Consider the following 15,303-nt stretch of genomic DNA (forward strand, 5'->3'; position numbering starts at 1 on the left):
TCACCTGTGGCCCTCCATAGGGGTCTGTGGCTTCTGGCTGGTGGTGTGCTACGTTGTTCTCCCAGACCGTGGGTCTATGTCCTTCAGCTTGGTAATGTGTCCCAGGGCAAGCCCCTGTTCATAGACTGGGTGCTCGGAAGGACAAGGACACCCTCCTGGCCTGGCAGCTGCAGGCTGGGGTCACCCTCCCCACTTTCCTGGCACCCACCTCCTCCTCATGGGCCCTTCTGGGTTTTAAGGTTTGCCACTTGGGTTTTAACCCTGCTTTGGTGACAGGTTTTGTAAGGGTCCGGCGGAGCGTCGGAGAAAGAGACCACACAAGACTGGCTCCATGCAATTGGCAAAAGGGGATTTATTGATTCAGCATGCTGAGGTTCCAGGCTCACTCAGGAAGATAGAGCAGCCCAGAGCCCAGAGCAGAGGTCAAGCAGAGCTTAAGTACACTTTTTGGAGAGGGTGGGGGGCTTTGCATATATCAGAACAAATCATCATGAGGCGCGGGAAAATTGAACAACAACTCCGAGACATGATTAGTACATTCATTGGCGGGAACAGTCTGGGCAGGGGTGATTGGTCACTCCTAAGCAGGGTACACATTTAAACTGATTGGTTCTGGGGCCTAGATGCTTACGTGCCGTGCTACTTGGAGCCCTTAGCTATTGAACAACCAGGGGACCAGAAGAAATATTTACTGGGCAGTTCAGGTATTGTCCTAACAGCTACAGAGATTACAGGTTCCAGGGGTAGCAGAGGAGTTGTAACAATGTCTTGTCTTTTACTTTTTAGCCCAGGCCTTATAATTTAGAAGCTTTACAATGCCTAGTCTTTTACACTTTAACTCAGACTTTTGCAGCTTAGAATCAGCTTAGAAATTTTACCTTTACAGTTTAAGCAGGCCTCAGAGGGAAGCCCTTCTCCCCAGTCTCATCCAAGCCAAGTGGGGCTGGGGTGAGTAAGGTCCAGGAACCACTGGGGAGGACCCACGGAAAGACATTCAGCAGAGCACCTCAAGTCCCAGCATGCTGTCCAAGTGCCAGCAGACCTGGGCCACGTCAGCCCGGGAGATGGAGGTAACCAGAGGTGCAGCAGGAGAAGCATCTAGAGTCTAGACACCAGCCTTGTAGCGTCTGGTGAGACTAAGTCAGTTCCCCAGCAGGTCCACGGCCTGCCTGAATCCAGGAGACTCCAGGGGCTGCCGAGCACTGGGCCAAAGGGTGGGAAGGAGAACAACCAGAGGCCCAGGCCACTGTGGAAGGCGCGGATGTCAAGATGCCCACGAGCCCCAGGTGAGGACCCGTGACGGGGACACAGAAGCTTAGAAGCTCGAGTAGCACATGGACTTCCTGGTTCCTGGGGGCACCGAGGAAAGTTTCTCACTGGTGACATCACTGTGCCCCTGGTCAGCAGGGCAGTGAGGGGTGTGAAGTGGACAGGCCAGCTGCTGCTGTCAGGATTAGAAGTGAGGAGGCCACACAACCCGGGGCATGGGGGCCTACGGGACTGGACGCCATTCCCAGGTGCTCACTGATGCGGCCATTCCCTGCCTGTGTCTGGATGCCGGTCTGCCGCAGTCTCGGCTGGGCACAGAATCACGAGCCACCACACACCTTGTCGATTCAAACAGCAATTCTTTATTCCCGAACTCACACCAGCCTCCACACACGCTCTGGGGAAATCCCAGTTCTCCTCCCCCCAATTCACCTACTCCACGAGGCTTTTTTTTCCAATACTTTCTGAATCTCACGAGAACTCAACGGGAACTCCAGGATCAGGCGTGCCTGAGGCAGCAGGATATGCCCTATTCCCCCGCAGGGTACACCTTAAACCTGGAACTTCCCTAAACCCAAGGACGGGATACTCCCTAAAACCTGATCAGCTCTAAACCCGGATCCACCCTGGTCCTTGAGCAAGGTCACCTTACTAAAGCATACATGCAATGTCCCAGCAAATGTCCTCTAAGCAACATGGGGTACGCTGGCAAGGAAATTTCGATGCGTCATTCCTACTTGGCAATGGCCCTCAGCACCGGTCTGTGCCCAGCACCATTCAAAATACCTGGATCCAAGCAGGTGGGAAGAGGGAAGGGGCTTCTCTGCTCAGAAGTGAACCGAGGAGACCAGAAGCCAAGGAGGGAAAGGAACAGGGGCAGGGAGAGGACAGGAGATGGACAGATGGAAGGATGGACAGACGAGTGGGATGCAGGGGATGCTGATCATGAGGAGACCACAGAGCCAGGAGGCTGAATCCCAGCAGGCTCTAAGGAGGAAGGTGAAGAAGCAGCCTGGAGCCATGGCCAGCTGTTCACCCTAGTGCACTGAAGTGGTGCCCGAGGCACAGAACAGCCTGCTGCTCTGTTATCCAGCAGCCTCCCGAGTGGGCAGCGGCTGCGCCCAGTGGACTGTCAGGCTGATACACCAAGTCAGCCCTTCTCCTGTGTCAGAGTGGACCTGCCGCCCCAAGACTTGCTGAGGGTGGCAGATGGGCCATGTGTCATTTGCACATTTGGTCACAAGTGCCAGTGTCTTCATTCAGTTCTTGCTCCCTCTGACCGAGAAGCCTTTCTGGTACCCTAGGTCCATTTTGATATCATGAAACCCAGTGTCCCAAGCCTTGTTCCTGCTGCTGTTGTCAGCTCCAAAGCCCCTGTGGACTCAGAGAGTGCAGAACAAGGCGGGTTTTGATCAGCAGTGGAGCTCGGCCCCATCATGAGACAAAATGAGGCAAAGCCCCGGCCCTGGGGAGAAGCTGGGGTGGTAAGAAGGAAATGCCACTGGGTGTCCAGGAAGGTGGACTTTGACCTGTGGGCCCTGAGGTCACTTTGGGGAGGGAGGAAAAGGTCTGGAGAACCACAGTCTGCGCTGTCCCCGAGGAGCGGAGGGAGCTGCAGCGCACTCACTCTGCCGACACGGGCATCCCAGACCCATCCTGCCTCGGGTGGGGAACCCGGCACTGTCGGGAGGGTCTCAGAGTAAGGTGCATGTGGTACAGGAGATCATTTGGCAACCGTATCGGTGCCGTTGGTATATTTGGACAATCGGAAGGATCTTTTCTCAGTTGTTGTAGCCAGGTTCAGAAGCCTGGAAGAAGACCAGTTCTGATTTTGGAAAGATGAAAATGTGACAGTGATGGGAGACGCTGCCCGGCAGACAGGTGCAGATGGCTTCCTGCTGTGCTGCAGTTCCGGCGCTGAGCGGGACCCAGGTCTCACATCAGCGTCAGGGCAGTGGTGAGCATGCTGGCCAGGGAGTGCCGGTTCAGGTGGCCTTGAGCTGGGAAGCCTCACAGTCGGCGTTCCTGCAGGACACTGGCCTGCAGAGAGATTGGTTCTCTTGGATACAGCAGGTGCAGGTCAGCTCTGGGCGCGGGCACAGGATTCTCCCGAGATCGACAGCCCTGTAGGCAGAGCAGCACCTGGGAGGCATATGTCCCAGGAATGGCTTCGTGGGGAAGCAACGCCATCTGAAGGGCACAGCCGGATCCTCTGTTCCTGGGGGCATGCCCATCAGCTGTTGTCCCCTGGATAAGGAGGGACCTTTTGCCCTCATTATCTGTCACTTGCATTTTCCAGTGTGCCTCTGGTGTCACGCTTGGTAGCCGCCGTGCTACCACCACATACTGAGCACCGTGTGGCCAGGCTCCATGAAGCGCTTCAGGCCTGTTTGACAGATGCCCTCAGGTTAGTGCGGGCTCCACACTCGTTAGCAGACGAGGAAACAGTTCTGAAAACCAAAGTGCTCAAGGTCACACAGCTAATTAGAGGCAGAACGTCAGAGACGGACACTGGAGACTTTGGGGGCCACAGAATCAGCTGGGCCCAGGCCATGGCTGAGCTGTTTCCCAATTCCAGGGAGACTCTAGGGGGTCTTGGGGGTTTCTTACTCCGCCTCTTCTCTGAGGCCTCCTCCTTGCCAACTGACTCTTACTAAAGAGACACGGGACCGGTGACCACAAACACAGCATTAGTAGACCTGTGCCTGCAGCTGATGCCGGGTGGGGCTGGTGTGTTGGGTGCCCTGCACCCTCTCCTGGAGCTTGCTGCCAAGGCTGCTGTGACAGGCCCAGAGCCACCCTGGGAAAAGACAGCGCAGGGAGGGTCAGGCCTGGCCACATCCCTGTTGTGCTCACTGCCTCCCTCAGCGGGAGGATTGCAGAGGTCAAGACATGTTTAATTAGAGGCCGAGGAATAGAGGCCGAAGAATGTCACCCACACAGGACCTGATTAGACTGGCCACTGAAATGCAATCCAGAGACCCCCTCCGTGGTGACGGCCAAGCACCAGCCCCAAGTTCAGACCGGGTCCCTCAAAGCAAGTGAGGAAAATGTTACCAAGACAGACGAAGCACATCCCTGCGGGCCAACCTGAGCTCTTGACTGTGACTCTAAAGGGGCACCACTGGTGTGCACGGGAGACTGTGCACTTGGTGGTGATAACCCTCTCCTGAGCCACCAACAGCCCCTGCACAGTGCAGATGGCCTCTCCCCAGCCCCACCTGCCCTCTTTTTCTCATGGTGCAACTGACTGGCCGCTGCCAGCATGAAAACCTTGCAAGTGGCCGGAAGTATCTTGGTGCTAACCAGACCAGCAGTCCCTGATTGCTGTGATTCCCTCATCACATAACGTCGGCATTGATTTTCATCTGGAGCACGGGACTCTCTGGCTATGATTTCTACCTCGCTGCAAAGAAATGAAGTGTCAGTAGAAAACAGTTCCTTGTGCCTCAGCCAGGGTCCTTGGTGTGTGTGATGGGGTGTGGTGGGCCCTGCCTGGCAGAGCTGGGAAATGCCTGGTCCCAGAATTCTGTGAACATGCCGTGCAAGATTTGCCATTTTAAAAAAGTTACAGACGCACGTTCATTTAAAAATAGTGATCTGTGTTTATCACCTCTTTATAGCTGAAAAACGTCTATGTGAAATGAAGACCTGCTTCCAGTTGGGGAAATCTGGTCCATGCTCTGTGTGGTGGTGAAGCTGGGCCTAGCCTCAAAAAAATCACAGTTTGTAAAGCGTTGGATATACGCACGGGATTACCCATCCCTCGCCATCTGTCGGGACCCTTGGGAGGTCTGCATAGGAAACCTGGAATTACCCTCAGCTTCCAAAGAAATTCCAGCCATATCTGACTCATGCCTGGTGAATCCTAGCTGGAGTGGCTCTGGGGCGGGATGGAGGAGAGGGTATATTCAAGGCCCCTGCTGGTTGTGGTCATGGCTCTAAAGGAAGGAGGAGAGGGTATATTCAAGGCCCCTGCTGGTTGTGGTCATGGCTCTAAAGGAAGGAGGAGAGGGTATATTCAAGGCCCCTGCTGGTTGTGGTCATGGCTCTGGGGAGGGATGGAGGAGAGGGTATATTCAAGGCCCCTGCTGGTTGTGGTCATGGCTCTAAAGGGTGCCAGAGCTCACCAGAACATTTGAACTGTGCTTTTGCAGGAGCAGAGCAGGTCTCTGTGTGGCAGTGTCCTTAGGCAGCCAAGGAGCCGGGTGTTCTGGACACTCTGAACCTACAACCCCTCCTCCAGCCTCTCCGCTCACCAGCCGGTGGTGCTGGGTGACACAGGGAAGCAAATGGAGTTGTTATTTCCCCTCTTGGTTCCTCACACAGCCCAGCCCCGGCTTCTGCAAGGAGCCAAGGAGCAGGAAGGAAAAAGTAGACCAGCAACACACAGAGCGCTGGAGAGTCAGCCCTCACCCGCTCAGGGGCGGCCGCTCTCCCCGGGCCACCCTTCTTTTCCCTTGAGAATCTTGACGACTCACCTGGGGTGCATGGTGGGGTCCCAGCGGCCGTGTGTTTCCTGGCAGGAGGACATCTGTGAGGGGATTCCAGATACACCTATGTGCTGAGGTGGGCTGGTGGGGTTTGATTTTGAAGTTGGAAAATGACTTCAGGGATGTGGAGTGATAGGAGCAGGGCCAGGACCGTCTGCTTGATCATCACCAAGGGAGGGAATGTCCCTTGTTGAGAAACAACAGGCCAGGACTTAAGAGTCCATCTCAGATGCACTGGCCAACAGGTGCATGGGGCGGCAGGTGCATTAGACCACGAGGGCAGCTCTGCAGTGCTCTCGCTCTTTTCACACACACACACTCTGTTTCTCTCTCCCCCTCTCCCCTCCCCCTCCCCCTCCCTCTCCCTCTACCAAAAGCCTGAGCTTCTCTGCATGTGCGGGTCCCTTATTTGTGCAGGGATGTACCCCTTGCCATGAGGCTGGAGGAGGAATTTCACCTGTCCTGGCCACCTCTGCCAGCTGCTGGTGCGCGTGGAGATGTGCTGGTGAAGCCCCTGGGCCGGCAGAGCTCTGAACAGGGGTGACAGTCCGTTGTTTATCTAGTTTGTTTATGGCACACTTAATTACTGGAGAGGTCAGGACCCTGCGCTCCAGTGTGGCATTTGACGTTTGCACAATCACAGAACAATGGCCTGCTTCTCTAAGGGTACCCACTTCACCTGGCCCCAGGCACGGGAGACGCCACTTCTGTTGGCGACTGGGAAACAGAGTCTGAGCTGATCTCCTGGGGTGCTCTAGAAACCGCAGCTGTCCCCGGCTGCAGCTTGTTAGAGTCAACCTAAGTGGGGGAGTCACTTGCTTATTATTTTTGCAGGTAGCCAGGATCGGGGCCTAATGGCTCCCAGGGGGCTCAACAGCGCCCCAGTTTTCCACCCAGGCTGCTGGTGAGCTGTCGCAGCGTATCCACCTGCTGCCCTTGTTGCCCGTGGCCTGTGGCCCAGGATCAGTTTTATCATGAGTAGCTCCTGCAAGCGTTGGCCTTTCACATCAACAGGGCCCAGTCCCCCAAGGGGTGCGAGACGTGCCCACACCCTGGCAGGAGTTCTGGTTTTACCCAAGGGTGTTGTGGATGGAGAAAGGTCAGACATGAGCCCACACCCTGGCAGGAGTTCTGGTTTTACCCAAGGGTGTTGTGGATGGAGAAAGGTCGGAGCATGAGGTCCCTGGTGCAAGCAGAGAGCCCCGGGGCCTGGGGGTTCTGGCCTCTGAGTTTCACAATGTGCCCTCCTCAGCTCCGCAAGCGCCCTGCCCACACCCAGTGGTTCTTCCTTCTGCAGAAAGGCACTTCTTCCTGTCCTCTGTTAATCATGTGGCAACGGCAGGCTAGGCGCACAGTCCTGTGTGGTTACCCAGTGGAAACAAGCCTGCTCCCAGGAGCGGGGAGGTGGCTGCTGGGATGAAACTGCCCTGCAGAGGCTGGCCAAGGCCCTCATGGTCCTGATATGAAGACCCCCAGGGGTTGGCTGAAGTGGCGGGAATCTTGGCTGCTCTGCTGACCTGCCGTGTGGTCCAGGACATTCATTAACCCTCTCTGAGCCCTTGAATCTTGTTTGCAGTATATGGACAGCATAGTTCTCTGCTTTCTGTGAGGCATAAACAGAATGATGAGCTGCTACCACCCGGCCCTGAGTGAGGGAGCTCAGTAACACCTTGCAGGCCACATTTCTACAAAATGGGGGAACCCCACCCTGAGTTATAAGGCTGTGTGCCCCGAATCTTTGTAGGTGTCGACAGGTTTCCTTTGTCCCTGTAAAGTGCTGTAGCTAACGTAGGAAATGGAAGCAGGGGTGCCTTCCGCTTCCCCAGGCTTCCTGAACCCCCCCCCCCAACACACTGGCCTGGAACCAACTCATCCTATTGCTGAGGCTCAAGGCTGGGGATGGGGCAGGGGGCAGTTGTCCATATGAAAAGGAAGCGCTCTGTGATCCTTGTTTGTTTGTGTGGGCCAAGGAGTGTGGGCTCCATTTCCAAGGGAGAAAACAGTTCTCTTTGGGGGAAAATAAGTGCCTTCCTCTGCATGGAAACCCACAGCCCTGGGCTCTGCCTGAGGCTCCGGGCACCTGCTCCACCCTGGAGTGAAGGCTGCAGGGCTTCTAGGAGGCCCCTCCTTCATGACTGTCCTGAGCAGGCAGCTGGACCTGCAGAGCCCCAGGCCTGTCTTGCTGCCTCACCTCCTGAAGGGACTGTCTGGCTAGGAGGAAAGGGGCCAGGCTTCCATGGGTGGCTGTCACTCTGGGCTCACTGTGCCAAGGGCCCACCTTCTGCCTTGGAGCTCCACAGACACCTATTTAGCAGCCATATGTGCCAGGAAGGACTCCCGCTCAGGACCTGTGATGTAGAATCAGTCTGGTCACATCCGCACGGGTCTGGCATTCTCAGCACCCCAGGGACAGTGACAGAGCTGGGAGGCAGATCAAATGTGTTGGAGCCGTGATCGGGTGCCTGGGCTCCGACCGGGCCTCCCTGAGGCCGGCCAGGCTCTAGGAGAAGCAGCCTCCTCCACCTTCCGCATCGTGCTCTTCTGTTTCTCAGGGTCATTGAGACCCGGGTCTGGACAGCTCTCCCGATTGCTGATGACATAAACGTAGCTCATACCCAGGGCGCAACTAAGGAAACCCTGTCTCAGTGCCCAGTGTTACAGCATGGGGCACATGTGCAGCCTGCTTCCACCACTTAGCAATGTGTGTGTCCCCTAAGATGCTTCTCAGAGAACCGAGGAAGAGAGAAGAGAGAGGGAAGAGGTCGAGAGAGAGGGGGAGGGAGGGAGAGAAAGAAGAAATGGAGAGAGAGGAGCAAAGGGAGGGAGGGAAAGAGAAAGAAAAGGGAGAGGAGGGGGACAGAGAGAAAGAGAGCGCGGCATTCTACCTTCAGATGCCTGCAGGCCCCGGGGGCTCCTCTCCCAGGTTGGACCCCATGCAGTTCCATAGAGAGCACCTGTGCCCCGCAGTGACCCGCAGCCCTTTACCCTGGAACCACAACCCCCCCCCCCGCCCCAAAAGAGAGCTGCCAGCAGATTGTGTGGAGGTTCAGGTCACTGCGGTGGGGCCTGGAACTCCAGTTGGGTGGCTCCCAATGGCGAGGCCCCTGTCTGTGCCCCTGGCTGCCTTTCCCGTGATCTGGCTGGGTGCTCCCCATCTCCCTGCCCCATCCTGCCCCTGGGCTCTGGCCGTGGACATCACAGCCTGTGAGAGCTTCCTCCAACCAGTAATGTCATCTGGTGCCCCAGCATGGAGCCCAGGCTGAAGGCCAGCCCCCGGCACTGCTAAAGCAGAGGGCCCTGAGACTGTGCCCCAGTGGACAGATGGACAGTCCCCCAGGGGTGCATGGCCACGTGCAGACTGCCCTTGGGCTCTGTGTGGCTGGACGTCTTCTCGTGGCCCTGCTGCATGCTCAGGGCTCCGAGTAGCGGAAGTTGTCTCAGTGACCTTCTGCATGCTCAGGCTGCTGCTGGCCTGCAGGGCCCAGCTGGGGACTGCCCGGCTTCGAGAGGAGAGAGCCTCAGAAAGGTTTGCCCGGGAGTAACCTCAACCCCAGACTGAGAGGCAGGAGATGGCATTGCGTGGTATTTATTGCTCCCTTGATGATGTCACGCGGGTCCCCTGGGAGCACAACTCTCCAGCGCTCCGTCTGCTGAGCTGCTGTGCTGAGAGCATGGCCTTGTGCAGGGAGGGTCTCTCCATCACCAGTGCCTCCGTGGCCCTCCACTGAGGGCAGGGGCAGCTGAGCTGCCCCCCTTCATCCCCCTCACTCCCCAGTGCTGCTGTAGCTGGCCTGTCCTCCTCGAAGGTGGTCCCTGTGCAGCTCCAGTTCCCCTCGGCCCCTCCCTTTGCCCCTGGGCCCTTCCTGCTGGGAGGCTCCCTGGTCTCCTGGGGCCATGGCTGCCCTCCTCTCCTTAATGAGCCGGAGTGGCAGTGCCACGACCGACTCTCACTTCCGCTTCTCTGTGCCTCACTAAACAAGGCCTCAGGGACTCCCTGTCCAAATTAAGGTGGCACCTGGTGACAGCTGGAATGTTTAGTGTCCAGCTGTGCAAGGCAGGAGGGCAGCAGGGAGCAATGCTGGTGGGGCTCTGGTAGTGCGTCAGAAGTCTGCTGATGGACAGCAAGTCCCCAGCCCGTCCGCCTCACGAGCCCCTTCACGGTGCCTGTGGGAGCTGGAACCTCGTGGCCAGGAGCCATCCAGTGCTGCAGCGAGAATGTGTCCTGGTGGGGTGTCTACCTGTGAATCCCAGCTCTGTTTGACCCTATGAAGCACATTCAGCACCCCCCTGAGGAATAGCTTGTGTGGCTTTTCTTGGAACATGTAGCTTTATCCCTTAGGAAGCTCCTGGGTGGGAGATTTGGCAGAGACGCCAAAGTACTGGAAGTGGTTGCACAATGGGATGCTCTTTTAATTATTAATTCAGGGATTAATAATCTATTGATTGATTATAAAGCAACTATTTATAAGTAAGTTGTATCTAAATAATTCATACTTTTATACAATATGAATGGTTTGTAAATGAAATGCTGAGTGGATTGTTTCATGAACACCGGCATGTGGGACCTCTGTGGGGCAGGAGCCAGCGGGCCTGGTGCCTCGCTGGGGGCGCCTGGGACTCCTGGCTCTGAGGGGGAGTGGTGGACCTCGGCCGCTGGACGAGGGAGGGGGACATGCTCTGTAAACCCTGAAGCGCTTGGTGGTGCTGGTGGCTGTTACCACGATTATAACTGTGGAACGCAGTCAGGGAGTCAGGCCAGGCCTCCAGACGGCTGACGTTTTGCAGCCCAGGGCACAGCGTTTCACACCTGTGTGAGAAACTCACCTCCAGCCTCAGGCGTCAGGCTAGCTGCTCCAGCCTTTGTGAGCACCGTGCCAGGCGCCCTGTGACAGAAGGGAACACAGTCTGCTTTTTGCAGGATACAAGACCCTTCTGAAAGGCATCTCTGGGAAGTTCAACAGTGGAGAGTTGGTGGCCATCATGGGGCCCTCTGGGGCTGGGAAATCCACGCTCATGAACATTCTGGCTGGATACAGGTAAGCAAGCCCCACCAGCAGAGCCAGGTCCCCAATACTTGTTGCTCCGCATCCCATCACTGGGGCGTCCCGTTGTCCAGAGGTGGCTCCTCGATGCTCTGGTCACACATGCCCTGGGGAGCTTCAGGATCTGTGAGGGGACAGTGCAGGGAGACAGTGGCCCCCGAGGACTGCAGACGGCCGCAGGTGAGTGGAGGACCAGGAGGCTGGGCAGATGAAAGAGGTGGCTCCTCAGGAAGCCCTCCTTGGCCGGCCCTTCTGGGACAGGAAGAAGTAGAAGGCTAAGGTTGGGGAGGGGGAAGCAGGAAGATGAGAGAGCACACAGAGGTGCTCGCTAGGAGGGAGACAGGTGTTTTCAGAGAACGGGCCCTGTTGGGCTGGGCTGTGATTTTGTTGGTTGTTTGCAACTTTGGTGATCAGAGCCCCTGGTGCTGTGTCCCATGTCATTCATTGGTGAATGACTAGGAAACCGAATCATTCTTTACAGTGTTAAAATGCTCTGTTAAGCCAGTCCTGGTTCTTGCAGGTTCCGTTTGTAACTGCAGCGCGTAGTAGCAGTGGGAATCCTCCTCCCAGGGTGTTGCATTCTGAAGCTTCCCTTACACACAACCAGGATCCAAAAATATTAAGTGGAAAATTTCAGAAAGAAACAATTCATAAAAACTTAATTTACACCCTTCTGATGAAGTCTCTGCCATCCCACTTTGTCCCACCCAGGATGAAACTCATCCCTTGGTCCAGTGTATACATTAGTACACATTAGTCACTTTGTAGCCATCTGTGTTAACAGATTAGCTGTAGTCAAGTGACCCTTATCTCACTTGACAATGGCCCCCAAGTACAAGAGTGGCCACGCTGGCAATTTTACTGTAGTATATTGTTGTAGTTGTTCTGTTTTCTTATTAGCTGTTGCTTATCGCTTTCCCAGATTAATTTATCAATTAAACTCTGTCATGAGCACTAGGTATATTATAGGAGTAAACATGGTGTATTCAGAGTTCATTACTACCTGCGGGTTAGGCAGACCTGTGGACCAGGGGACTCCTGAAATAATTATTTCATTTACTGAAACAAATGGCAAATGTCACCTCCTCCTTAAAGCTTCTGAATTACTCCTTCGTACTAGAAACTAGGATTCTTAAAAAATCTAACTTATGACAAACTCTGCCTGTTACAATCACATCTAAAATTGGGAACCAAACCCTCCACACGAGTCTTGAGAGGGGCCTGGAGAGTGGAGTGTGTCCCGAGGGCTGCTGTTGTCCGTCTGGTCATGCCCCACAGCTCCTGGAAGACCCGAGGGGGTTTGGGCATCTAGGAGGCTGTCCTTTCAGGCCGGGCTACGGGGAAGGCCTGGAGGGAGGGAGGCCCCCCTCAGGCCACTGCAGAGGTGCCACCAGTGCCCGTGCTGTCCCCTTCTTGGGGCTCTGGGAGGCAGGGCTGCACAGCTGCGTCCTCAGGAGGAGGCTGGTGATGAGCGACAGGGGTGCTGCCCGGACCAGGCCCCTCTCCCTGACATGAGCACATGGAGGTTCTGGAAGCTCACCTGTGGGCAGGGGATGCTCCCCCTGCAGAAGGACTGTCCCCCTGAACCTCTGAGCCCAAGGCGCCTTCGGTGTCTTTCCCACCCTGATGGCAGTCTCTAGCTGAGGGCAGCTGCTGCGGCCTGTGCTGCACACAGATGGCAGAAGCCAGTCTCACTAACCCTGCAAGCCCAGGAGTACATCCATCTAGTGGCTGCATTCAGTCTGCGGGCCCCAGCCCCCGCCCCTCTGCATGAGGAGCAGGGGAAACAAACACAGCGGCTTCTGCTGGCCACAATGCGGATCCCAGGGAGCGGGGTCCCAGGGAGCAGGGTCCCCGGGAGCTCTCACGTGTGACTCTTCCTACAGGGCGCCTTCTCCCTGTATTGTCCGTCCCAGTTAGCATGGTGCCTTCTCTGCCCCCCATGCCTCTGTGTCCAGCTGGAAAGAGGCTGGCCGGGAGGCCCTCCTCTTTGGTTCACCCCTCTCCAGCCTGAAGACCCCCTCTCCTTGGCTTTGCAGGGAGACCGGCATGAAGGGGGCAGTCCTCATCAACGGCATGCCGCGCGACCTGCGCTGCTTCCGGAAGGTGTCCTGTTACATCATGCAGGATGACATGCTGCTGCCACACCTCACCGTGCAGGAGGCCATGATGGTGAGCTGCCCACCTGCCAGTGCTGCAGGCCCCCGTCCCCGCCCCTCTGCATTAGGAGCACAGCTGCACGTGGGTGGACACTCTTCTAGGCCCCTGCAGTCACACCCTCTCTCTAGTGGAGTCCAGCCCCAGGCTGGCTGTGTGGACAGTTGGATGGAAAACAAATCCCCACCACCACGAGTCTTAGTGGCCCACATTCGGCAAATCCACGGTCAGGTTGCTAAGATTATTGATCACTGCTGTGGGTGATCGTCTCCGTGGTAACCACCAGTCCTCCTCCCCGTGGGCTGAGGAGTTGGCTTCCATCAGCCACTCTGTGTCTTTGGCCCAAGTTGCAGCTCACCTGGTCCCCTCCGTCTCACCTGCCTGCCATCGTTGAGTGCCTGTTGAGCATTGATGTGGCCCTAGCCTTCACCAGATGTGCGACTGCAGGAAGCCAGCTGTGGAGCAGGGCTGCCCAGGGCCACCCAGCTGGGAAGGCACATGGCTCTTGCAGGCAAACCTGACCCCAGAAACTCTCCTCTCACCGTTGGGCTCGACCTCCCCCCATGCATGGCTCGGTTTCTGCAGATCTCGCAGGGCGAGCTGGAATGAGGAGTAGGGTGTGGGAAGGCAGGCATGGCCCCAGACTCCCCCACTGCTTGTGGCCATTGCACCCAGTCAGTTTTTTTCCCACGCCTGCTAAGTCCTCACTTAGTCCTCCCACAAGCCCAGTATGGGGGCCGTGCAGGTGGCGCCCGCACAGTGGGTTTCCACAAGAGCCTGGATGTACTCTGGACATCCATGGCCTCACCGCATGCCAGGACTCTGGGCTCCCAGGGCCGTTGGTTTCTGTTTTTTGGATTTTTTTTTCTTTTTATTGGTACTGGGAATTGAACCCAGGGGTGCTTAACCACAGAGCCACATCCCCAGCCCTTTTTATTTTTCATTTTGAGACAGGGCTCACTGAGTTGCTTAGGGCCTCCCTAAGTTGCTGAGGCTGGCTTTGAACTTATGATCCTCCTGCCTCAGCCTCCTGAGCCTCTGGGATTACAGACATGGGCCACCGCACCCATCTTAAGCATGTTTTTTACAAAGGCCCAGGCACAGTGAGTGCAGCTACACTACTCTGTGGGCAGCAGATGCCACCTGAGTACCGCCCACGGAAAGGAGGTTGGAAAGCAGCCCACAGCTGTGGCTGCCTATCACGCTTACTTTGTGCTCGCTGTTTCCCCTTCTCCTGTCCCTGCCTAGGGTCCCCAGCAGGGTGGAGCCCTCCAAGCACTGCAGTGGACGTTCTCAGCCGCGTCTGCTGGCTCTCGACCAGCGGATGAAGTGCTTGCTCTGGTGTCCACGCTGGAGGGGTTTCTGGTGGGCCCTGGGCGGAGCCTCCTCCAGAGGCGTCAGTGAGTGGCAGCCCCACGGTGTCACCTGTGATTTCAAAGGGTTCCTAACTCAGCAGAGAGGGACAAGCTAAGATTTCAGATTTACCCCCTGCTCCCCGGCTGCTTTGTGAGGAAAGCGGGGGACGCGGCAGGGCTGTTCTCATTCATCTTGCCGGCACTGAGTGTCTGTGGGCAAGGAGGCATGGCCTGGGCTGGGGAGCCCTGCATGTCCAGCTGGCCAGCATGCTCGTTCCTGGGCACAGAGGACCTAGGAGTTTGCAGAGAGACCAGGACACGCAGCCTGGGGTGAAGTGCCTCCTAGCTGCTGCTGGCTCAGTCTTTGGTAATACCATCTCTACCCACCCCAGCCCTCCCTGTGTCCTGCCTGAATCCTGGGCCTCCAGCCCTCAGCACGTTGCGGAGGGACTGGCAGGCAGGAGGACGTGGCCTTCCCTCTGCAGTTGAAGCATGGCTCTGTTTTGCAGATGCGACTGGTGACTTCTGTGACTCCCCCCAGTCTTGTCCCCAGGCGCTGCCATGAAAGAACATGTATTTTCAGAGCTAAATTGCATGAGCTTCTGTTTGGGGAGTGTTGTGCCACTTTTGAGGAGCTCCTAACTCGAGGCTGTGGCCCTCCCCACTCAGGGTCCAGCTCATACACAGAGGACCTAGGAGTTTGCAGAGAGACCAGGACACGCAGCCTGGGGTTTGCCCCAGACGGGGGGTGGCTGACGCTGGGCATGGCAGTTCCCGCACAGGGCTTCATCAGGTGGCGGAGGGCCCCGTGCTGGGCTGGTAACAGGATCTAAGTGCACACCAGCCAGAGGGGCATCGCTTGAGTGGCTCGTGCCAATTCCTGGGGTGTGACTCCCCCCATGGATCATTCCAAGCCTTGGCTGATGAAAGGTGGCTTGGAATTCCTAAACACACCATGGGTCCCTGCAGACGGTCTTCAGGCCTGCT

At 56.6% G+C, this 15,303-nt stretch overlaps 1 protein-coding gene across 1 annotated transcript in view; it reads left to right on the forward strand.

Annotated features, from left to right (window-relative positions):
- Positions 1-15,303, forward strand: part of ABCG1 (ATP binding cassette subfamily G member 1) — a 60,110-nt gene that overhangs the window by 26,061 nt on the left and 18,746 nt on the right. Inside the window, exons 3-4 of the mRNA XM_081300677.1 lie at positions 10,681-10,798; positions 12,844-12,976. Of these exons, the coding sequence (XP_081156803.1) occupies positions 10,681-10,798; positions 12,844-12,976 (251 nt within the window). The remainder of the gene's footprint in view (positions 1-10,680; positions 10,799-12,843; positions 12,977-15,303) is intronic.

This window comes from Spermophilus citellus (assembly GCF_964194105.1).
Source record: "Spermophilus citellus genome assembly, chromosome: 7".
In the NCBI taxonomy this organism is placed as follows: Eukaryota; Metazoa; Chordata; class Mammalia; order Rodentia; family Sciuridae; genus Spermophilus; species Spermophilus citellus.